This window comes from Saimiri boliviensis, chromosome 1 (assembly GCF_048565385.1).
Source record: "Saimiri boliviensis isolate mSaiBol1 chromosome 1, mSaiBol1.pri, whole genome shotgun sequence".
In the NCBI taxonomy this organism is placed as follows: Eukaryota; Metazoa; Chordata; class Mammalia; order Primates; family Cebidae; genus Saimiri; species Saimiri boliviensis.
Window position 1 is genome coordinate 99,667,317 of NC_133449.1, and position 24,577 is coordinate 99,691,893.

The 24,577-nt window shown below is 61.1% G+C and overlaps 1 protein-coding gene across 11 annotated transcripts in view; it reads left to right on the plus strand.

Moving 5' to 3' along the window:
* Positions 1–24,577, plus strand: part of GSE1 (Gse1 coiled-coil protein) — a 504,956-nt gene that overhangs the window by 445,365 nt on the left and 35,014 nt on the right. For 6 of the 11 annotated variants that reach the window (XM_039473653.2, XM_010333673.3, XM_074400969.1 and 3 more), the window contains one exon: positions 20,953–21,171. The exons of 3 other annotated variants lie outside the window; for them this stretch is intronic. In XM_039473653.2, coding sequence (XP_039329587.2) covers positions 20,953–21,171 — 219 coding nt within the window. Of the gene's footprint in view, positions 1–1,499; positions 1,770–20,952; positions 21,172–24,577 lie in introns of those variants that run through there. 2 more of the 11 variants (XM_003922816.4, XM_010333681.3) reach the window with 2 other exon arrangements.

Genomic DNA, 24,577 nt, shown 5'->3' on the forward strand with positions numbered 1-24,577 from the left:
GCGCCCCCATCGCCGTGGTCCGGCGTGCGCTCGGTCGGAGGTGGAGCGGGAAGCGCGGGGCCTGGGGGCGCCCGCCAGACCCCGCCCCCCAGAGGGCACGCAGGCTGGTTCTGCTCCCCGCTGGCGCGGGCCCCGAATGCTCTAGGCGGGCCAGCGTCATCGGGAACAGATGGATGGGGGGTGGCAGGCGCCCAGCGCTCGCTCCCGTCGCAATCCGGGCTGGCTCGGGGAAGGGGAGGGAGGAAGGCGGGGGAGGCGGGCCCGCGAGGACGGCAGAGTGCGCGCCTGCCAAGCCTGGCGCGGGCATGTCCCGGGGCAGGTTTGGGGCTGGCACGGGAGGCCGAAAGTCCAAACCCGCAGCGCAGCGCTGGGGTGGCCGACCCGGGGGTGCCGGTTTGCCTTCGATCTCAGAAGTAGGGACGCTTCAGATCAGAGGGGTGGTGGGAGAGGACAAGGAGGAAGCGACCCCGGGGCCCAAGCCGCGTTGGGGTTTACAGCCCGGGCAGCAGAAGGCGGCGAGGGAGGCCTGGCGACCCCGGCCCCTGAGGCCCGCCCCTTTAACCCCGAGCTTCCTGGGGACGCGCCCGCGGCGATGGGGTGGGGGCGGGGCGGGTGGGCGGAGCCGGGGGTGGGCAGGCTGGGGCCTTCAGTCCCTCTCCGCACCGCCTGTGGGTGCCCAGGAATTTCAGGACGCTCCCTGAGTCATTCCAGTCAAGTGCCTGGGTGAGGTAGGGTGGGGGGGGGGTGCCAGGAATGGGGAGGCGCTGCGCTGAGGCCAGAAGCGCAGTAGGTCGTGCCAGTTTCTGGAGGCGGGCGACCTCGCCTCTGACCGCAACCCCAGCTACTTAATAATCCCCCTGGCCGAGCGGCGCCTCCATGGACTCTCCAGCCCCTGGGCCGTGGGTTCTTTAAAGAACTAACACCCCCTGCAGCGACCCGCATTGGGGCCTTCCCAAAAGTTACTTAAAACGGGGGGATGGGGTGCCTTACGGAATTTCGAGGCCAAGTTCTTAGTATTCAGCCTTTTCTAGTTGGGGTAATAAGGTCAGGCATGGGGGGTGTGGGCTTGGGTATTCGCCTATTTTGTGTCGCCTTATCCCGCCCCACGCGCCAAGAAAGTTGTTCTCAAAAAGGCCTCCGGGACACGGAGTTATCCGTCCGCCCATTATTGGGCCTGCTCTTTGCCGGGCACTGTTCTAGGCTCCCGGGACGTTGCTGCGAGAAGTGTGAGGGCTCCTCTCACATAGCGAGCGTGCTGTGGCTGCTCCCTACTTTTAGAGTCTAGTGGTCGGTCGTTGCCATCAAAGTGTCTGGGACCCCCAAGCAGTACAGCCAGGGGTTTCCGGGAGCGTGGGGGTGGCACCTCTGCGGCCCTGCTGGTGTCCTCGGCTCACCTGGCGGGCCGGGCTGGGGAGGGGTGTGTGCCTGGGCGGGTGGACCCGGGCGCCCGTCGTTGCGCGCGCGCGCGCCTGCCTGTGTGTTTGCGGCTGAAACCCGACACCTCCCGCTGGCTGAGGTCAGGGAGCCGGGAGCGAGCCAGTGGCCCGGGAGTGGGCGGCGTTGCGTTTGGGTGTGTCCTCGGCGGCGGCAGCGGCGGCGACAGCAGCAGGTGTTTCTTGGCCGGGGCCCCGGAAGCTCCACCTCCCCAGCGGCCCGAGCTGCCGCCGACGAGCAGCCCCGGGTGAGATAAGCAGTTTAGACAAACACTGGGCGACGGTGGCTCCAGCATGTGTCAGCCGAAGCGGAGCTGCGGGGCCCTGGCATGAAAGGTGAGCACGCCGCACCGGGCCGGGGGCGCGGGTCCTCCCCTCCCCCCACTGCACTCTGCTCCTTAAGTTCGCGGTTCCGCGGGGGCGGCCGCCAACGGCTCTTCGGGGCAACTTCCCCGGGAGTGTGAGCAGCGATAAGAGTCGGGAGGGCGGGCAGGCGACCAAAGGCCACCCCCTTCCCCCGCCCGCGGGTCGCAGCTTGGGCGGCCTGGCTTCGGGCGGGGACTCAGGGGCCCCGGGCTCAGTGGGGGGTGGGGGGGTGTAAGTGCGCACGGGCTAGAGGGCTGATAAAGTCGGGGGATGGGGGTGGCGGGGGTGTTTCCGAGAGCTGCGGGTGCTCTAGAGCTGGAATAAAAACTTTGCGGTAGCGCGGGAGGGAGCGAAGGGGGTGTCTGGGCGCCCCCGCGGCAGGTGCTGGCGAAGGCGGGGGGGGGTGCGGGGGGGGGTGCGGGGGGATGGTTCGCCACTGGGGCCGCCCCAGTTGGGGGTTTTGTCTTGCTCCCCTCCCCTTCGCGACCCCTGGGTTCCTGGGGAGTTGGTCGGGAGGGCGGGACCGCAGTCTCCCGGGTTTGTGACCCCCACGCCCTGTTTCCCAAGGAAGGGCACGCCCCGGGCTCGGGCGGCTTCTCTCCTCCCTCTCCCCCCCCTCCTTCCCCTCCCCTGGCGGAGCGGCTCCCTGCCCCTCCCCGCCCCCCGCAGAAGATGGCTGCCCCAGCCTGGGAGGTGGGAGAGGGATTGCACATCCGCCGCCCCCCACCCGCGCTGGCCTTTTTCCCACCCCGGCCCTTCCTGCTCCGCCTGGATGCGCCTCCCCGCCCCCAGCCCTCCCGGGCCCTGCGGCCGCGCTGATGGGCGGCGAGTGGCCCGACCGAGTGGAGCCGATTCAATTATATTGCAGCACCAGAGACACCTCCTCGGCCGCCCGCCTGCCTCTCCAGCAGGCTAATTAAATTCCCTTCATGGAGGCGGAGCGGGAGTGGAGCTCACCCTCCCTGCGCCCGCCCACCCCCCAGCTTCCCGCCTCTCCTCCCCGGCACCGGGTGGGGGACCAGGGGGCCACTGAGAAATATGTAGTGGAGACTCGAGGCTCAGGCCTTGGGGAGGGGATTCCCAGATTGGGGGAAGGGATACCCAGTGGATGGGGGTGGAGGCGGTGGGCCGGGGGCCTGGCTGCGGTGCCCTTTTGAGTTCGAGGGCAGCGTGGTGGCGGTGGGGAGCACCTGCCACGTTCTCAGCTGGGCGGTGGATGCCAGTCGGAGTTGAGTCGCTTTGGCTCTAACAAACTAGCCTTTGTCTGCAAAGTGCGTTTAAAATACACTAAACCCTTGCTGACCCCTGCGGTGCCTTATCTGGGGCCTGAGGGGTAGGGGCCCACACAGGTTGGGGTTTGGAAACAAAAAGCGGGACCACCAAATGGAAAGAGGGCTCCTTTTGTCGACGGCGCCTGAACAAAAGGCCCAGCCGCGCTCCGGGTGGGAGCGTCCCCGCCTAAGCCGATTTCCAGGAGGCAGGCGGGGGGCGGGGGGGGGGACGACACGGCACAAAGGGGCAGAGAGAAGGTCTTGGTGGGGCGCTTTGAAATGTGTCCCCTGGTCGGCCGCCTCGTCCACTCCCCCGGGATTCCGCGCGCCCACTCCCCAGCAGGGGTAGCAAGGGTGGCGGGGCCCAGGTGAGCAGCCTTCCTAGGCCAGCCTCGGTGCTGCTTCTGTTGGAGTCACCTCGGCCTTGCTCACCCTGTGTTTACGGCCGCCTCCGCCGGCAGGGACGGCAGAACCTGAGGCACAGGCTGCGCCTGACTCAGCCGCCACGCCGCAGGTGAGGGCCCAGGGCGCAGGCTCCGGCGGGGCAGCGGCGTGTGTCATCTCGGCTGCCGGCTGTGCAGGGAGCCGCCCCGCCCAGGTGACAGGGAGACTGGAAGAGGCTCTGGCCTGCGAGGGCAGCGCCCTTTGTGCTTCCTAAGAGACTTTCCGAGAGCCTCGTGTTGGCAGCATTCCTGATCTCCTGTGGGCCGGGTGCAAGGATGGCTTTTGTCACTCTGGCAGAAGACACCGAAGCCAGTAGGGGAAGTGGGGAAGCTGGAGCCAGCCACAGTTTTGACGCTCCAGGTTTTCTTTCCTGGAGCCCTGGGGGCGGTGCCGTGCCAGAACTGGGGAGAGGCAGCCAGGCGGCCTGGGGTCAGCCCCACCTTGGGAAGGGAGCTGGGGAGGTCCTGGTTCTAGGCACAGTGAGGCAGCGCTCACACAAGGAAGGCGGCAAGGTGTCCACTGGGAGCAGGCCCTGAGCGGTTTGGGGCAGTTGTTAGGACCCTGGAGTGTCCAAGTTCAAAGAGGCTTGTGGATCTCCAAACTACGTGTCTTCACACTGTTGCTGGCCCGGCTTTCCCAAGCCCAGTTAAGCCACTGCTTCTAGGTTCTCGAACCCGGTCCTGGGGATGGTTTTCGGAGCTCTCCCAGGTGACCCTAATACACAGACTGGGGGCAAACTGAGGCTTGGGGCCAGGAGTAGTGGGGCTGACAGGCTCTCACAGCAGGAAGCCTCCTCCGAAGGCCCCGATGAGCCCTCCCCTCCAGCAGTCACTTCCCTGTCTCTGGGGGAAGTTCAGGGGCTGCAGCTCTGAGTACCTTGTGGTTTTAGAGCAGAAGCCAGGCCTGCCTGTGGGCTCGGCATCTTTGGCCCGAGGAAGCGCCAAGTCTGCACGGCGCCACTCTCTGGCAGACCCGGGTCCTGCACCTCCAAGCTGGAGACCACCCCCGCCAGCCCTGGAGTCCTAAACTCCCCTTGGGCGCCCCTGGGGCAGATACCATCAGGAGTTGGTGCCTCCCACTTTCCTTCTGGGAGAGTGCTGGTAAGCCAGAAGCCTGGCTGCTACCTTTTCCCTGCCCCCAGGAACTCGCAGGGGCTTGTGGAGCCGGCTAGCAGGGCCGGTTTTTCCTGGCCCTGTCTGAAGCCTTGGAATTCCCAGCCTGGGTTACTTGAAGTTTGAGGATCGAACCCCAGGATCAGGCTGGGCTTGGATGGGAATCATCTCTGCGTAGCATGTGAATTGCCTCTTGTGGCTAACAGCAGGGTCCTCTGAAACCACAGGGCTTCCCTCCCTTTCCTGGTGTGCTGGGAGAGCTGTTATTTTAACCTGCAGAGATGCATGTTCCAGATGACATTTCAGTTTGGTGACTGTGCTGAGGCCTGGCTGGCTGGCTTTAATTCGCCCCACCCCCCGGTGCCCCCCCGAGCCTCAGATATCTGTGTGGTGTGGGACGCCGTGCTGCTGGCTTCACTTCCGCACACTGGCCTTTCTCCTCCGGCTGAGGCCACAGCCTGGGAGGTGACGTTTCTGAGTGTCCCTGTCAGTGAGAATTTATTGAGCTCCTCCTCTGAACCCAGCCGTGTGCTTGCTGCTGGGAGGTGTACAGACAGATAAAACAGGAGCGTGGCCAAAAGCAGCCCTTTGCACGCCTGCCAAACGCACACTCAGGGGCCTTTTAATCTTGCTTCTGCAGCCCTGATCCCCCAGCAGCCTCTTCTCTCACGCCCTCGGCTCCAGCCAGACGAAACCACACGCTGCTCTCGACACTCCGGAGTTTGGCCACGTCCCTGTCCTAGCATGGGCTGTCCCAGCAGCCTGGGATTCTCCAGTCTGCTCCAAAGCCCACCTGTTCCTGAGGACAGGCCACCTGCTCCTCCTGACCGGATACCCCATACCCACCCCCGTGTCTGGAAACAGAGGGGAAGTGACAGCCACCCCTGGGAGGCTGGGGCCGGGTCTAGGCCCGGAGGACGGAGCTGCAGTTGAGGGCAGGCGGCGTGGGAGCGGGCTCTGGCTTTACCCCCTCCTGCAGCGCATCTGTGCAAAGAAGGCGCTGGGCTGCGCTTGAGGCTTTTGTGGGTCCGTGTGACTTGGGGGTTTCTAGAGAGGCAGGTGGGAAGTGGGGGGCCTCTAGCGCAGTGGTCTCTTCTGGCTGTACTTTTACATCACCTGGGGAACTGAAAAGCCCCAGTGCCCAGGCCGTTCCTCCAGGCAGTTAACCAACCTCTCGGGATGCAGCCTGGGCGTCCGCTTTGGAAACACCCGGCGATTGCCGTGTGCACCGCAGGCTGAGACCCTGGCTTCGCTTTCTTCCACAGTAGCTTCCTGGTCACCTGGGGTCAGGGCGGAGGTTGGTTGGTTTTTGTTTTTGTTTTTGGAACGGAGTCTTGCTCAGCTGCCTAGGGTGGAGTGCGATGGGGCATTCTCGGCTCATTGCAGCCTCCGCCTTACAGGTTGAAGAGATTCTCCAGCCTCAGCCTCCTGGAGTAGCTAGGATTACAGGCTCCTGCCACCATGTCCAGCTAATTTTTTTGTGTTTTTAGTAGAGACAGGGTTTCATCACATTGGCCAAGCTGGTCTCAAACTCCTGACTTCAAATCGTCCACCCACCTTGGTCTCCCAAAGCACTGGGATTACAGGCGTGAGCCACTGCGCCCAGTCAGGGTGCGAGCTTTTCAATGCTTGACCTCCCTACTCCCGAAGGGCCTTCCCCTGGGCAAGATGGGCTGATGCTGTTTAAGGAGACTTCCCACCTGGGAGGCCAGAGACCACCTTGCTTGCCCCGGAATTGGATGGAGCACCCTAGTGACCGAGAGTGGACATCTCCCCCCCGCCCCACCTTGAATGTAGGACTGGCCACCTCTCACCTGGCCAGGCACTAGATGTCTCTGGGCCTTGTGTTTGCCCCAGGCAGAATCCTGATGGGGGTTCATGCCTGGCCCAGGTGTGCTCGGAGCCCTTCTGGAGGGGCACACTCCCATTGACATGGGTAGATTTCCTATTCTGAACCGGTCCTTCTGCTGGAGGAGTTGGTGCGTCTGAGGAGGTGTGTTACTGTGACTTTAGGATGCTGGACCGGTGGGGAGGGGGGGCGGGTTGCATGTTAATGGTGACGTAGACCCTCCCATGTTGATCTTCAGAGCCCCACCCCACCCCAGTGTTCTCATCTGTAAGTTGAGGGTGACGATGAGATGCTGCAATGGCCGCCCCACACCCTGATGGTAAATGACAGATGTGGGTGAGGGCTGAGAAGGCCTGGAGTGCAGGGTCATCCCCTGGCCAGTGTCGGCACATCTGAGAGTTCATATCTGCTTCCTGTGTCGCCTGTGTGACCTGGGCACTTGTGTTCTGGGCCTCGGTCTTCTAATCTGTAGAATGGGAATGATGAGGTCGCCTTCGTCCTGAGGCTCTTGAAGGTTAAAGGCTTTTTTTACCCAGTGCTCAGTCAGCCGCGACGCAGGCTACGCAAGCCTTTTCTGGGCTACTCCCGTTGTTTTAATTAGAGACAGGGTCTTGCTTTGTTGCCCAGGCTGGAATGCAGTGGTACGATCACAGCTCCCTGCATCCTCAAACTCTTGGGCTCCAGTGAGCCTCCTGTCGCAGCCCCCTGAGAAGCTGGGACCACTGGTGTGTGCCACCACACCCGGCTGATTTTTTTAAGATTTTCTCTGTGGAGACAGGGTCTCACTGTGTTGCCCAGGGTGGCCTCAAGACTCCTGATCTGCGGTGATCCTTCTGTCTCAGTCTCCCAAAGCACTGGAGTTACAGGCATGAGCCGCTGCATCCAGCTTAGCTTTCATTAATAAGACTCCAGGTTCTGTTCCCTTACCCTCGGCTCGCTCCCTTGCAGTGTTGGGAGTGGGAGAGGGGCTGCAGTCCCTTTTCCTGCCAAGGCTGGAGTTGCTTGTTCTGCGCTGAGGCTCCAGGCACCGCAGCAGCCCCTGCCGAGCCCTCTGCTGGGTCCGCAACCAGAGGTTCTGTTGTGGAGCCCCCGCGCCCCCTCGGGCTCACACGCACACCACTGCCTCCTTGGTGGTCGGAGTCTGGGCCCCTGAGTCTGGGCCCAGGTGGCGGGAGGTACTTTAACAAACTGTCCCTACCCCAGCCCTGCCCTTCCTGCTCTCGGATGGCGGGTCTGTGGCTGCAGGGAGCAATGAACGGTATCGATCGCCCGGCTTTTGGTCGAGCAGTATTGATGGTGGACAGGTTAAGCCGTCCCGAAGGAAAATCTATGTGTCAAACTGAGCACAGGACAGCTCGAGAGTGGGGAGGGGGGTGGGGGGGCACAGCCTGAGGGGCCTCTCCTGTGCTAACCCGGAGTCTTTTCTGAGGTGGGAGGCAGAGCCTGGGAATGCCAAGTGACACCCCACAGCCCCACGGGGGCCTGAAGGGACGGCAGGCGCCTTTCCGTGGTGTCGTCTGTGGCCAGATGGCGCGCTGGCCAGGTCTTGATCCCACTTAAGGGGTTGTCTCTGGGATTTAGTAACCAGATGGGAAAGGCTGTATTCCCGTATCTAGAGGTGCCGCGACCGCCCTGGCCTGTGAGGGTCACAGCGTGGGCTGTGCGCCAGGCACGGTACGGGGATGTTCCCACTTCAGCGCTCTCCTCCTCCCCAGGGAGGGACTGGCTTGCTAGGAAGGGATTATCCCCATTTAGCCGTCAACCAGGGAAGAAAGGGGCCCTGGGGATCCATATCCTGCCTGAAGTCACACAGCTGGTAATTGGTAGAGGAGCAGATTCCCGGTCCAGCCTCCTTATCCAACTCTAGCGCTGTCTCCCTTAGAGCCTGGGGTCACAGGCTGATTCAGAGGGGCCTGTCTGCAGCCCAAGCCCGTCACCCCAGCACTCTGGGAGGCTGAGGCAGGTGGCTCGCTTGAGCTCTGCAGTTCATAACCCTCTCTCTACAAAAAATTAAAAAAAAAAAAACAAACTAGCCAGGCAGGGTGGGACAGCCTGTGGTCCCGCCTGTGGTCCCAGCTACTCAGGAAGCTGAGCAGGGAGGACCGCTCGAGCCCCCGGTGCTCAAGGCTGCCGTGATCTGTGATCACACCACTGCGCCCCAGCCTGGGTGGCAGACCAAGACTCCTGTCTCAGCAAAAAAAAAAAAAAAAAAAAAAAAAAAAGAAACTGAGTTGCCTCACCCAGTCTCAGGATGTGAGTGGATTCTTCCAACTGAATTCCCAGTGTACATTTTTCTTTGAGTGTATTTTTGTAATGTTTTTGCATTTGACATGTGGTATTTTTTCCATTCACTTAAATATATGAGGATCCACTAGACAGCCGATGCTATACTGGGTGTTGAAGACACAAAGTGGAATGCGGTTAAAGCAAAAATTCTTGGCCAGATGGGCGCATTGGAGAGACTTCCGCCTCCCAGAGGCTGCGGATCCTCGTGTCTCTGCCGCCCGTCACCCCGTAACAGTTAAGAAAAGATGATAAAATGGTTTCGGAATGGCCCTTGTGGAAATGCCTGGGCTGGTGCACTGCTTGGCCCCGGGTCTCTGTGCTGTTGGGGAACCCTCTTGAAAAGGGTTTCTGGCGTGCTCTGTGCCTGAGTTTGCTGGGGAGTGGAGGTGTGCGCTGAGATCGTGTCTGTTCTAAATCAAGCCTGTGTCCCGGCTTTTTTGAACACACAGTCTTAACGTTTTACAACTTGTTTCCACCTAAATGTATGTCTTCTAAGACTTGGTAGGACTAAGGCAGTTAATCCATCCTTAGCAGGGATGCTGGACCCCTGGAGCCTGTGACCTGGGCACAGGGAGGACATTCAGCCAAGCAGCTGGCTTCCGGGTGGCAACTGGTAGGATCCCGTGGAGTGACTCTGAATCCACTAATGGAGGACCGCATTTGCTGGGATGCTGGAGCTGGAGTTTCTCCAGCCACGGCCGGCAGCGTGGACTGTGGGATTTCATGTCCTCTGTGTCTTTTGCCCGCTGGAGAGGCTGTTGTGTTTGTTTTGCCAGATTACCCTTGAAGAAGAGGGGTGGGAAGGGCGCTCCTGCGCACTTCTGCTTATCTGCCTAACGGGCTCATTTTCCCTCCCCGTTCCCCACCCCTTCATGTTCCCACTGCCTGCAAGATGGACTTCTTGTCATGGTGCACTCCAGGAGAGCTTTGTTCCTCACTGGGATTCTGGGGGGGTGTGTACGCGGGCATGTTGGGAATTACAGAATGATTTAGACTTAAGCAGTTGACGGGATGATTGACCAGTTTGCCCTGTTTGGTGGCTGGGTTGGATGAGGGCGTCCATGAGTCGTGGCACGTGACTGTTCTGGGAGCTTTTCCCAGACGACCCCATTTCAAAGCCCCATCTTGGCTGTGGGGTCCTTGGTGTTTTCCGGTGAGACATTTAGTGATGTCTGGGCACAGCATGTGGGGCTTTGCAGATGGGAGGTGAGTCTGGATGAGGAAACACCATCAGAACTTGGAGTGTTCTGGACTCTTTCTTTTTCATCCTGTATTTCCTCTGCCCAGGTGGGTCATGTTGGGGGTGAGGGTGGTGTTAATGCTCATGGGTTGCTCTTTGGGGAATCCTGTGCTGTAGGAGTTTGTGGGCTGGGTTTGCAGATGCTATCCGTCTTCACACGTGTCCTCCCACGGAGTTAACAGGTAGGCTCTGTGAACTTGGTAAAACTATGTAACATGCGGTAGGTGTATTTTCCTGGGGAAAGGGTCTGATCTGCTACTTAGAACCCTCTTGAGAATGGACCTTTTTGCAAAAGCGGATGTAGCTGCGTGTGACTTGGGCAGGCCCTGGCTTGGTGAGCTGACTTAGATTCAGGTGGGACCCACCTTGGGATTGACAGGTGCCAGAATTATGGCCATCGTAGGTGTCCCCCGATGCTGGGCATGGGAAGGGTTACGCCCTGGTGGAGTTACCGTGTTGATGACGTCTGGCCTGCGTGTCCCTGCGCTGAGGGTCGCTGCTGGAGCTCCAGAAGGGCTGTTCGTTGCTCAGACCTGGGTGTGGTTTCAGAACTGGGGAGACCAGGCTGGTGTGGAGGAAGCTGGCCGGCCTGAGACCATAGGGAGTCGGCGGGGGGGCAACTCTGGCAACCTGGAGACTTAGGGACAAACTAAGGGACAAGTGCCACTCATGGGATTGGGATTTTTATAGCTTTGATTTTTCAAGAGAAACTCAATACCTTCATGTTGACTTGCAACCTATTTTAGAATGTGGTCCATTGATTCTCATTTAAACAACGTAGCCTGACTTCAGGTCAGATGAAAACAGGTTGAAGGGTAAAAGGCTTGCCCCTTGTTCACTCTTTTTTTTGTTTGCTTGTTTTTGAGACAGGGTCTTGCTCTTCACCCAGGCTGAGTGCAGTGGTGAAATCACAACTCAGGGCAGCCTCAACCTCCTGGGCTCAAGCGGTCCCCTACCTCGGCCTCCCAAAGCGCTGGGATTACAGGCGTGAGCCACTGTTCGCTGACCCTCTAGTCTAATCATTTCCACCCTCTCTCCATGGTACTGACAGGGAAACGGAGGCTCGGGTCAGGCAGTCTGTGCCTGACCCGAGGAACAGTCACGTGCCCTGCAAGTCTGCCTGGAGCCGGTGGGCGTGAGTCAGCCTGGGGCCACCCCAGCCTCCTCAGGTTTTCCAGCTCAGGACCAGACCCTTTTAGCTCGGCACCCATAGTGTATTTCCTCAAGCTCCACAGCTCTCTGTTTAAGGTCAGGCTGGCTGAGTGGGATGTGAGGATGCTGAGAGCGCTCTCTGACTTAAAGGCGCCCATTTCTGCTGGTGTGGGCGTCCCCCCTGCCGCGGGGAAGGGACCTTTTCTAGTCGTGGCCATCCCCCCTGCCTCTGAAGCTGGAGACCCTGGCCCCTTCCTCCAAGGCCATGTGGCAATTTCTGCCCCTACCCCGTTTACCCTAGACCCTGCAGTACCCTTTTCAGCACCTGTTGATGCCCAGCCGGGTCCCTGGAGACGAAGGGCCCTGGGGAGGAGGAGTGTCCTCGCTGCCCTGGTGACCCATAGTCAGGTGTTGTCGGCAGTCACTTGGTTTACGGGCAGGACAGACACTTGTAGGAGATGTTCCTGGGTCCCCTGTCCCTCCCGCTTACCTGAGGGAGCTTGTTAAACACTCAGCCTCCTGGTTTCATGAGTCTCTTGAGCAAGTGTCTCTGCATCCTCCTCCCTCTGGCTCTGTCCACCTGAAGGACACGTGATAAGGACGCATGGCCTTGACCTGTGCGCCTCCAGCTCCAGCCCCCTTCCTCCTGCTGGCCCAGGCCCCCCGGCCCCACCCATCTGTAAAACGGGTACAGCACACGGGTGGGTACCCAGACAGGCACCATAGGGTGAGAGCTGCCGCAGGGAGGGGACCCCAAGTGTCGCCAGCCATTTGCAGTCTCTTCTCAAAGGGAAGCACCTGGAACCATGGCGGGGACAGCTGGGTCTCTTTCTGGCTCCAGTCATGACTGGGCTGAGGATGTGAATCTCCAGCCTCTGTTCACCCCATGTAGACGGGGAGTGAGCATCCCGCTGTGTGGAATAATTGGGTGGAGGGTGACTCCTGGGCTTGGGCACCGCCAGGACCCCTGCCTCCGAGAAGCAGCCCGTGGGGAGAATGCAAAGGGACTCCAGGGACCGCCAAGGGCACAGGGTGACAGAGGGACTGGGAACCAGCCAGCGTGGGTGAGCCCCCAGCTCCGTCTCAGCTGAGCCGTGTGGCCCCCGCAGCGGGTGTCACTTTGCTGTTTGTGCAGGGTTAGTTTCTGGGGTCTGCTTACATGCAGTAAGGGCACAGGTAGCCGGCACCCTGTAAAAGTCACCCTCTGATACCCCGGAGTCCCAGCTCTGGACACGGACTCCAGCCTTGACCCAGGGCCCCGCCCTACCCTTGGTCTGGCGTGCCCCTTCGGGAGGCCACCTCCCTGCTGAGGCCCCGCTGCCACCCGCATCTGCCAGTCCCACCCTTCCCGCCGCCCTCCTCTCCAGCCCTTCATCTGCCCGGCCTGCTTCTCCGCACACGCAGCAGCCGCTTAGGATAATCGCGTCAAATGTTGCCACCATCTGTTGCCTGACTTCCCGTCCCTCGCCTCCATCCGGGAACCTCCGGGACGCGTCTGTGGCCGTGAACCTGTCGTAGGACTGTTGACTCCTAGGTGGCTGCCGTCCACTGGCCCCAGGATGCAACCCCAGTGTCCGGTGCCGTTGTGCAGAGCCCCCCTGCTGTCCGAGGAACTGCAGTGTGGCACCCAACCTGGGAAGCTCCTGCAGGTGACCCGGCCTCACCAGGGACACGCCCGGGTTTTACCTGGTCCCTTGCACTGTCCAGTGCCCTTGTGTGAGGGCCTTCTGGGAGCTCCACATCCCATGTTTCTCTGCAGAATGTGGCCCACCTTGTGTTCCCAGCATGGCAGTGAGCAGGACTGCAGCTTTAAGGGTGTGGTGGGGCTTGGGCGGAACAGGGGTTCAGGGTGGCTGCTGGAGACCCTAGGCATTGCTTGGGAGCTGGCTCATTGCGGGTGGCTCCGCATGGTTTACTGGGTCCCTGGCGGGCAGCGTCTGGGGGCTCCTGCCGTGGCTCGGTGGCCGAGGCACTGGTCTGCGTGGGCAGGGGCTCCGGAGGCTGCGCAAGCTGACCCCGCCCACCTGCCTGTGTTTCCTGGCCCTTCTAGTTCCGAGTCAGGATCCAGGCCACCTGTGAGGGCTGTCCCTTGCCCTGGCCATGAGTGATGGCCCTGGCCGGTTTCTGAGGCATAGAGCTTGGGAAGCAAGTCCAGTGTGAGGACTCAGGGCAGCCTGGGGGAGGTGTTCTTAGTTGGAAAAAAAATTAAGGCAGAAGCAGGCTTACCCCCATGCATCTGGAGCAAGAAGACCTCCTCCTGGGGTCTCCCGGCACCCCCCTGCCTCTACCCCCAAGAAAAATTGCTTTGAGTGAGTGCGCTGGGAACGCGTGGAGGGCAGATACGGTAATGAATTGATTATGAAGCCGCCCGGGCTCCCGGGGTCACGTGGTGCCCAGGCGGCCTCAGCCGCCAGGGTCTGTAGCAGGGTGACCCGTCCTCCTTAGGGCCACCTTAAGCTTTGCCCTTTTGGGGGAGCGAGGATCATGGGGGCGGGCACCGGTCCCTGAGCTGGGGGACGCCCTTTATTTGTTCACAAACATTTCTTTCTGCGGTAATGAAAAATTACCAAGAGGGGTGATTAGAGAGCCCAGGTCCAGATTGTACATGCGGGCCCTGAAAGTGGAGCCCTGCTGGGCCCGGCCCCACGGGGTGTGATCACCCCACGGGGGGCTGTCAGGGGGAAGGGGCGGATTGGTGCTTGAACCGGGACCCAGCAGAAAATTCATCTCAGCTATTAGCTTGTAATTACAGAGCACGGAGGGAGCAGGCCTGAGGTCTGGTGCCGGGGAAGAGCAGGGATGAAAGGAAGCAGTAATTATAGGATCCGCAGGAGGCCGGGAGGGCGGCTGGCGCGCTGATTAATAAGCCCTCCACCCTCTCGGGGAGGGGGAGCGAGGGGTGGGACACCATCTTTAATGGAGAAGAGAGGCCTCCCCCCTCTTTGAAATCCTGCTGTCGAGCGTTTGGACAGCAGGCGAGCCCGTTTGGGGTCTGTTCTGAAGAACCAAGAACAAGCTGGGCTCCCCGGACCAGCCAGCCGAGCCCCCCTCCACTGGGACTTTGCTTCCTTTTTTTCTTGCCTTTTTTTAAAAAAAAAAAAAAAACAGCGTTGTGCTGCCTCTGACCGTGTGAGAAAGCTAGGCAGAGAACAGGGGAAAAAGGAGTGATTAAAGTGATGCTTTGTTACAGGGCCCCAAGGGCGGTGGTCTTGGCTTCCCCAGACCCTCCCTCTTGGTGAAATGTGGGGCTGAGGGTTTTGGGGTGCTCTCGCTGCCTGCCTCATTCTGTTTCCTGCCCTCTGGCTTCTGATAGAAGCCTCTAGGTTTTCAGCTCTGCCGGGCAAGACTGTGCAGACCGGGTGGGTTCTTTCTGGAGGGGTTCAGGGAGCGGACAGTTGAGGCTCACGTGAAAAGGGGTCTATCCCCTGGATCCTCGGTTTAAGGGTGCCCAGGGCCGAGGGGCCATTAGGGGTATGGATGTGGCAGCTTTTTTTTCCTGGGGGGCGGGGGAAGCAAAGGTGGCAGCTGACAGTGGCCGGAAGGGGTCTGTCCAGAGTAGCATGTGATGTGAATAAGAGGTTGGGCGTGGGTGGGGGCCTCGAAGATACGGTCCACCTAGACCCCTGGCTCGTTTTCGCCTGCTGAGCTGCACACGTCAAGAGCGCTTGTACGGCGTGGAGACAGCCCCCAGCCCCCCGGTACTCATCCATCACAGGCCTTCACATGGTGGGGCTTATTCCCAGCTGTTAGGATAATGAATTTACATGAGCTGATAATGTAGACAAGAATTCAGTCAATGTCCAGGAGCGCAGAAGTTAATAAATACCTTTCTAATGAGGGCAGCAGGTGGTAATGCTCTCCCAGGGCCTCCCTCTCCCCTCTGCCTGGCTGCCCTGGGTCCCCCACGGATACCTTGGCACCTGCCCTGGCCTCAGCCAGAGAACCCCTGTGTGTGGGGAGGCCCGAATCTGCCTCCCTGGAGAGGAATGAGGGCTTTGTGCCAAGGCCTGGGGGGCAGCAGCCTTGAAGTGACCCCACCAGGCTGGTGACAGAGGGGCTGGAGGCAGGTGGGCCCTGGAGGCCGTGTCCATTCACAGCAGGCCCAAGGGGACCCCTCCAAGGATCTCTGGGTTCCCAAGTGCTTGGCCTCCAGTCCTGGCCTCGAGGGACTCAGTCTGCCTCTCGCCGACTCAGCCCCTGCCCCGCCCGCCCAGTGCACACATACTGAGTAGCAGCGCTAATTTTAGAGTCCTCTAATGAAGCCGCTCATTTGGAATTCTATTTTAAGTGACCTGACATCAGCAGAGCTGCTTCCCAGGCTCCCAGCTCCTCGGGAGCCTGCAGCTGACACCGGGCAGGGATGCTGCCTGCAGGGGACCCCCAGGGACCCAGGGAGCAGGTATTGGGCTTTGTCGGGTAGGGAGGTTGCTGTCAGGATGCCAGCAGGCTGGTGATAGTTACACTGAGGGGGCCTCAGACCTGGGCATGGAGGGAGCCCGCAGGGGGGCCTCCCTGGTCACCAGGGAAGGGCTAGGAGCTGTGGGTGAGGGCTCAGGTTCAGACTCCCATGGGGACACCCCAGTTCCCTCCACTCCTGCCCTGGGGCTGCATAGCCCCATGCTTTTGTGGGCGGTGCCAACTTCATCCTTGGAGCCGCCATCCCTTTGAACAGCCCCTTTTTAAACCTGTGGTTCACTGTAGAAGAATTAGAACATACAGAGAGAAAAACGATGAAAGGGAAAGAACCCAGCTCCTCTTCCTGCTATCTGAATACCCTGCCGGTAGCCTCAAGGTGTGTGCGCCATTTAGGGTCCGGCCTGGGATTCGTGCCGTGGCCTCTCCTCTGTGCCACTGATAGGGTTAGGATGTGTCTCATGGAAATGTGACCTCCAGTGTTGGGGCCTGGTGGCAGGGATTGGATCGGGGGGTTGGATCTCATGAAGGGCTTATCCCCGTCACCTTTGTCATCAAACTCTGATGGTCCAGGAGACACAACACTTCTTCGCATGAGCCTCACCAGATCTGGGTGTTGAAAAGCCAGGGACCTCCCACTCTGGCTTCGTCTTACGCCCCCGGATGTGCCGGCTCCCGTCGCCTTTCGCCATGATGGGAAGCTTCCTGAGGCCTTCCCAGAGGCAGATACCAGCACTCCGTTTCCAGTACACCCCATAGAGCCAGGAGCCAGAATAAGCCTCTTTTCTTTATGAATTACGTAGCCCCAGGTATTTCTTTACAGCAGTACAAACAGCCTCGTCCAGCCACCCAACCTATGCCCGGTGGTCACAGCACATCTGCCTGGGTGGCCAGCCGGCCTGTGCTGAAGGCCAGGGGACAGATTGGCATCTGCTCCCAGACCTCCAGAGCGTGTCACCTGGAGGTGAAACGACCATACGTCACCCCACGTCCTCCTCCTTCTATGGCAGCGTATGGTGTGGACCACACAGCAACCCAGCCCGCAGCGGAGATCCACGCCTCCTGCAGCCCCGGAGTGGGGGATCTGGAGCTGGGCCCTGGCTGGCTTGTCACGCGGGCACTGTGCTGTGGACATCTCAGCCCTGCTCTGTTCTGGCTCTGGGATCTGAGCCTGCCTTTGCCCATCTGGGAAAATGGGCCCAGTCACACTTTTCTCACAGGGCGCCCAAGATGTAGAGTGGCTGGCTCTCTGAGGAGTATGGGAAAGGGGCATTGCTGAGGGGCTCTGACCTTGCAGGGTCATGTTCTGGAGACTGTGGGTGAAGGTGCAGAGTATCTATGTGCAGATAGTTGCACTTCTTGGCTTTCTGATGGATTGAAGGGACATCCTTGATGAGTAGAGGGTGTGGAGATGCTGACCATATCAGTTATCTAGAATTGTGTAACCCACTGTCTGCAACTTAGTGGCTTAACAAAACCTTTATTATCTCTGTTTCTGTGGGCCAGGAATGGGAGGGTGGCTTATCTGGGTGGTTCCGTCTCAGGGTCTGTGACGACCATGTTGGCTGGGGCTGCAGTCTCATCAGAAGGCCTGCCTGGGGCTGGAGGATTCATTGCCAAAGTGACTTCTCACATGTCTGTTGGCTGGAGGCCTTGGTTCCTTGAAATGTGGGTTTCTCCACGACCTGCTTGAGCATCCTCGTGACGTGGCAGCTACCCCCGCTCCACTGGAGTGACCCAAGAGGGCCAGGAGAGAGCTACAGTGTCTTTGGCAGCTGCAGACCGTGGCTTCCACTCTATTCTGTTCATCAGAAATGAGTTGTGCAGTCTCGCCCGCACTCGGGAAAGCGAATTCATCCCTACCTCCTGAAAGCATGATGGATGAAGACTTTCTAGACGTTGTTTTTATTTTTTTAGTGACAGAGTTGTGTCGCCCAGGCTAGAGTATACTGATACGATCATAGCCCATTGTAGCACCATCTCCTGGGCTCAAATAATCTTCCCAAACACCTGGGGCTACAGGTACGCACCTGTCGTTGTAGGGTAATTTATAGAGACAGGGTCTCTCTGTGTTGCCCAGGCTGGTTTTGAACTCCTGGCCTCACACGGTCCTCCCACCTCACCTTCCTACTTAGCTGGGATTACAGGTGTGAGCTGTATGAATGTTTTTAACCATTACAGTCCGGTATGTCATAGCTGTGTGTGTGTGTGTGTGAGAGAGAGAGAGAGAGAGAGACCGTTCACGCCTTCTGATCACGTGCCCTGGTTGGGCCATGGAGTGGATGGGCACTGGTAGTGAGCAGTGGGGGCGCAGGAAACTGTGTTCCCTGGACATGCTGCTCAGCTAACTGATCTTGGACCATGCTTAGGTCATCTGGCCTCGGTTTCCCCATCTGCACTCGAGGCTTCCTGGGCTTGGGTGCTGGCTGCGAGGGGTGGGACACAGGCTGGGATGGTGGGTGACAGCACAGCTGCCGTGGGCTCTCTCCCGGGCTCATGGTGAGGCTGTCTTGGGAGGTCCCCCGCTGGTCTGTGACTTCTGAGAGCCGCTGCTGTCTCCCTGGAGGTGGTGGCCCTGTGGCTCTGCTCCTGTCTCCCAGGCAGCCCTCCTCTCGCCACCCGCCTCAGCACCTCATTGGGACCACCAGGACCTGGTTCATTGATGTCCTCCTGGGTCCCCTTGAGGGTGGGGCTTGGTCCTGTGCCACTTGGTCTTTCTAGACATTCCCTCATGAACACCCTGCAGCCTCCTGCATGTGGAGCTGAGGGTGCTTTGGTGACAGGTGGGACCTGGAGGTCCTCTGGACTGGCGCTTGGCAGCCCCCCTATGGGCCACGTCCTCCAGTGTCCCCTACTGTCCCCTGCAGGCAGCAGGACGAGAACTCTGTTCTTCCCCAGCCACCACCCTTTTGGGGTCACGGGCTGGCGTTCTGCGAGAGGTGTGCGGGCTCATGGGCCGGGTCAGGGGGCTCTTGGGCAGGGTGCCCACCAGCTGGATGCCCTGTGCCCTCCTGGTTGCGGCTCCAGCCCCCAGGTGGGGTGGGCAGCACAGACCCAGAGTGTGGGTGCCATTTGCTGGGACATCTGCGTGCCCTTGGCTGGACCCCCGCCTGCTGGGACTGGCATCTGTTGTCGCTGGAGCACTGTCTGGTAACGGCCCTGGGGTGCCCCACAGGCTCTGAAGCCCCTTGTGTCAGTTACCCCATTATGCTCGGGGGAGTGACCTCATGAGGTTGGCTTTGCTGTGCTGTTGCCCGGTTAGATAGATGAAGAGACTCAGGGCCCCGAGGTGTGAAGTAGCTCAGCCAGGGTTGTTCAGCCAGAAGCAGCAGAGCCTGGGGCTGACCCACAGGTGCCTTTCCCTCCCTCCGTCTCTGTGCATGGGGAGAGGCGCTGACGGCAGACCACTGCGGGGGACAGGCGGAGGCCAGGCCAGCCTCGGGGGCAGCACAGCCGGCGGTGTGGAGCAGAGCAGCTGGCGGGGGCCGGGCCGGCTGAGGAAGGCTCTAGTTGGCAGCCCATGTTTTCTGGAAGTCAAGCTGCTGGGTAGACGCCCTTGCTCTCCTGCGTGGTTGGGTGTCTGTGCCAGGTTGAAGCGGCCTTGGAAAGGCAGTTCGGGGTGTGCAGGTTCGCCCTTTACTCCTGGCCCCTCCAGAAAGAGCCGAGGGAGATCAGGCTAGGGTTGGCCCTCTGGCCCGGTGGGGCCCGCTGCTGCAGGGCATGGCCACACCGCCTTGTGACTGCTGGCAGCTGGGCAGGCGTGGGGCGGTCAGGGTCCTTTGTTCCTGAGGTGTGAGCTTGCTCCCGCCTTGATGATCTCTCACTGGCAGGCCCACTCACAGTCAGTGTCCCCGGCCCGCCCCCCACACCAAAGAGTTATTTTCCCCTGCAGCCCCTCTGTTAGGAGAGTGGGGACTCGGTTCCCTGAACACACGCCCAGGACACATGGCCTTTGGCGGCAAGTTGTGGGCATAGCAGGTGGACAGAGGAGGCCTCCAGGGTCCTCCGCACGCTGCGCCCAGCCTGCAGCCCACGCCAGCAGGTTCCAGCCAGACTTGTCAGTGCGACTTAGAACCTGGCAGATGTGAGGTGGGCTCTGGAGGCCAGGGCAGCCCCTTGAGGGTAGGCCCCCAGCCCGAGGAGGGAGCCTGGGGCTCCTTGGCCCTCGCCCCTCAGGAAGTGCAGTCTGCCCCTCTTGGGTTGCGTGTGCCCCCCACCATGATCTCTGAGATGCCAGCCCCACTGTGTGTGGTCCCATCGCCCTTCCCCCGAGATTTGTCCACAAAGAGGGAGCCAGGACCCGGCCTGTGGGTGATATGGGGGTCGGGGGGCGTCTCTGCCGAGGGAAGGGGTGTTGTGGAAAACATTTTGACCAGGTGCACACACAGGGTAGGAGGACTGCGATATGTCTGGAAGTGGCCGTGCCCTTCCCCTAGTGGCTTTGATGTCACCTGGATGGCTGCACCTGGGCTCAGACCTCTTCCTGCTGCTGCTGTGGCCGCCACCCCCCGCCAGGAGGGCCCGGTCAGCTGTCGCTGGGCCAGGTCGGCCTGAACTTGGCCTGGGAGGAAAGGGAGGGTTCCACGCTGGACGGCAGTTTGGATTTGTCGTTGTCTGTTTTCAGCCTCTCAGGGCAGACTCTGTGCCCAGCAAGGGGCCACAGTGGGGTCTTCGGGGTGGCTGTGTTCTTCCCCGGCGCTCCTCGTCAGCCTGCCTGTGTGGCCCGAATTCTGGGACCCGTCTCAGACAGAGACGCACGGGATCCCTGGGTGGCGGGAGGCCAGGGGTCTGTGCTGAGTGCCCATGTGGACTGGGCCAAGCTGGGGCCTCGGTTTCCTTTTCTGTGAGGTGGGGCAGCGCTGGCGCCAGCCTCCCGAGGGCACTGCCATGCATGCCTGGCACTGTGTACGTGTCGCGTCGGTGGCCACAGCAGTTCTCTTGGTTCCCGTCGTCCCTGGGCCTTCTGCCAGCGTGCTTCTATCCTGAGCATGTGGCCGAACGCCCCCTCACGCTGGGCCCATCTCCTTCCCCACACCCTTTGGTGGCTGGGGATCTGTCGGTTGATGTGTGGGATCCTCTACGGCCTGCCCAGCCCAGTCTGCCCTGGAGAGGTAGAGGGCAGTGCTGGCCTGAGCCTTTCAGAATCTGGGGTCCTGGGGGCCCCTGGGGTCTGTGCCGGGTCCCAGCTGGACTGTGGGGACGGGGTCTGTTCTCTCTGCAGCACTGGCTCTGTCTGCTCTTGCTTGGCTCGCTGCAGCCCCCGGGGCCGCCCCTGCTCCCTGCATGCTGCTGCTGACACCGGCCCCCACTGGCCCTGCCGACCCTGCTCTGGTGTTGGGCGCTCCTGCTCTCTGGGTGACCTCTGGTTCTTCTTTTCCTGTTTCAGGCATGAGCCATGAGCCCAAGTCCCCTTCGCTAGGGATGCTTTCCACCGCGACCAGGACCACCGCCACCGTCAACCCCCTCACCCCCTCGCCGCTCAATGGCGCCCTGGTGCCCAGCGGCAGCCCCGCCACCAGCAGCGCGCTGTCGGCCCAGGCCGCGCCGTCCTCCAGCTTTGCCGCCGCGCTGCGCAAGCTCGCCAAACAGGCGGAGGAGCCCAGAGGTAAGGGGGCCTGCCAGGCGGTGCGTGGGGGGAGCTGCGGCTCCCGAGGCGGGGACTCAGCCTCCCGCGCGCTGTGCACGTGCACGCTCATAGCAAGTCTCGTTTTCCCACGCCGCGCGCTCCGCGTGAAGCAGACAGCACTGCCGGAGCTGCAGACCGTGGGCCCGCCCCAGCGCCCCGGCGCCCCAGCGCCCCAGCACTTCCGCTTCGCCTCTGCTTCCCGTCTCTCCTGCCTCTGTCCTTCCTCGGCCCCCAGAGCCATTGCAGGGGTTCCCGGCCGTAGCCAGGTGTTCCTGCCAGCCCTGTGGCTCAGTCAAGAGGGTGGGTGCCATGGACCAGGGGAGCCCCAAGAGGCTCCAGAGGGAGAGCTGCTCCCCGAGTGGCCCCTTGCTTAGGCTTCAACACCCCCTCCAGACATGGCAGAGGACGTGGTGTCCCTGGAAACACACTGGTTTGGAGCGGGGGTCTCTGGCACGGCGGACCCTACCATTGTTTAACTCTAGGGGGCGCAGATGAGGACCTCTGGGGGTCCTGAGCCATGGCTCCTGGTATCACCAGGGCGAGACGTGCTGTGTGCCTTGGGCAAGTGCTAACCCTCTGAGCTCCATATTTGGCCTGTGCAGTGAGGCTCTAGAGAGGCCCCCTTTGGTTCTTTCTTTGGGACGCTTTTTGGGGCCCATTATCACCATTGGCTGCCTGTGCCCGGGTTGCTACTGGCATGAATGGGAGGGGCAGTGGGCTGGAGCTGCGGGGGGCCTTGGCGCTGTGGACTCTGGCCGGGCCTCGGACACCCTCTGGCCTTGCTGCTCACGGGCAGGGGCTCTACCCGTCATCTGCTGCATTCCCCTCAAAGGCCCAAGGGTTAGGATCCTGGTTCCAGGGCCCTCCTGAGCGGCCAGAGAGCAGCGTGTGCAGGAGCGCCGTCTGTCTTTACATGCTGCGGTCCAGCTTGGCAGAGGGGACAAGGCGAGCTGGGGGTCTCCTCCTTTCTGCACGTCTCCTTCGCAGGTCCTTTCTGCCTCTGCTCATTGGAGATGAGGGAGTGAAGGAGGACAAAGCTGGCACTGAAGGGTGGGGGCACTGGCCCAGAAGGGAGGCCAGGTGGGGTCTGGGTTCTCTACCACCAGGGGGCACCCCCTTGCCTCCTGGCTCCTCTTGTTGAACCAGGCACAGCTGGGACCACCAGAAAACCTTTGAAGCCTTAGGCAGGGGACTCCCTGTCCATGCCTGAGCAGCCGGGCTGCACAGGTCCCACCTGTGTCAAGAGGCTGGGCAGCTGCAGGTAGATGGCTCGGAGGAAGTAGGCACCCTGCCTGGTGCCCCCTGGCATCCTGGGCTCTCCGGGGTGGTGAACAAGGCAGCTGAGGATATACCCCGGGAGGAAGTTTAGCTTGGAGTTGAGACTCGGGCTCTCCTGGGAGGGGCAGGGAGAGGGGAGGGACGGCTGAGAAGTGAGAGGCAGGGCTGGCCCAGCTCCTCCTGCTGGGCTTGTCTTTTCTCAGCGTTTCGGAGCAGGAGAACCAGGGCTGGTGCGGGATTTCCGAGGCCACGGGGGACACGTGGCTGGCGCTGGTGCTGCTGGGTCTGGGTCATCCCTGCATCCTGGCTTCAATCGGCAGCTGTGTCCGCTTTGGGGCCTCTGGGCTCCACCCTGGGTAACGCTGCAGGGGACGAGGTCAGGAAAGGGCAGGTTTCCCTGCCTGCCAAGGAACGTGGTAGAGAGGTGTTCAGACTCGGCTTCCCTCCGTGGGCCCCGCACGTCACGGGCGTCGCAGCAGGAGCCTGCCTCGTGGGGCTTCCTCTCTGCTGCCCCAGCCTGGTCCCAGCACTTGGCTTGATTGCTCGGCCAGCGGGCGGCCTGAGTGCCAGGGGCCACTGGTCCCCACTGGCCAGGAACAAAGTGTGCTTCTGGGCGCCCATGGCGGGAGGCCAGACACCGTGGCCTCGGGGCCCTTCCCCTCCCAGCTGTGACTTGGGCACTGGGAAAAGGCTCTGGGAAGGATCCCCCAGGATGGATGCCTGGAACTGGGTGGTGCAGGGTCCCGGGAGGGCCAGCGAGCGGTGCTGCTGCCTGAGCCTTGTGCCTGCTGGGGCACTCACTCAGGTCACCTTCGGCTGAACTGGGAAAGCTGAGGTCTGTGAGGCTCGGGGTCTGCGGACCTGCAGCAGCGTTTGCAGCTGGGCCCTTGGTGCCCCCACCCCGTCTTGATGAGTCTCCCATCTGGTCAACCCCGGTCCAGCGTGACCTCAGCCACTTAGTGCACCTGGTTCCCATTCTCATGGAGTCGCCCCGACCCTGACCTCACCTTTCCCCGTCTGTGGAACTGGCCGGCAGCCCTCCCGGGCCCCTCGGTGCAGGTGCGAAGGCCGAGGTTCAGAGGTCAAGTCGCAAGACGGTGGCCACCGAGGGTAGGGTCATGCCCGTGTCCTGCTGCTGCTGGGCCTTCCCGGGTGGGCTGGGACAGCTGCCTGTAGGAGGACAGTTCTGAGCAGGGGATCCTGGTGGTCCCTGCTGGAGAGGAAGCCCCCCTCACCCCTGCCAACACTGCTGTGGTGTAGGGAGCTGGCGTTGGGCGCACCAAAGAGTCTCTGCCTGGCTGTCAGCGTGCTGACCCTGCCTTCCTGGGGGTGTGGAATCCTGGGTGACCGCAGGGACGTGTGGGGCCCGCTCACTGTGCACCCAGCTCCCTGTGGCACCTCTCCACCTGCACCAGAGGGCAGCAGGGAGAATCCTCAGTGGACTTGGCAGTGGGTGGGGTCTGGATTTTTTATTTAAAAATTTTTTTAGTTATTATTCACATGCCATAAAATTCACCCCATAAAAGTGCGTGATTTGGTGATTTTCGTGCATAGTTGTGCAACCGTGAGCTCTCTTAATTCTAGAACATTCGGGTCACCCTTGAGAATAGAACCTCAGCCACATTTGCCAGCATCCCCCACGCCCTCCCCCAGCCCCTGGCGGCTGGTCTTTCTGCCTCTGTAGACGGGTCTGTTCTGGGCGTTTGGTACACAGGGGCTGTCTAGGTGTGTGTCGGGGCTCCTCTGAGTGTGACGCCTCCTGGTCCTCATGGGTCGTCTGCGGCATTGACAGCCCTTATCGCCTCTCCTGGCGGGACAGCCCAGGCCGGGGAGAGCTGGGTGGGGTGAGAACCGGCAGCTGCCTTTCTGCTTCGTCCTAGGGGTGGACCAGCAAGGGCCTCCCCACGTTCATCACACAGTGGCTGTGTGCTGCGCACCTGCTGTGTGCCTAGCAGTCCTCCTGTGATACTAACACAACCTTTGCCTCTGGTGGATGGGAACTGAGCCTCCAGCGTGCCCACATCCCCCATTGTAAGTGGCATGGGAATTCCAACCCCCAACTCACGCCTGAGACTCCATAGGCTCCTCCCTGCCATTGCAGAAAGGG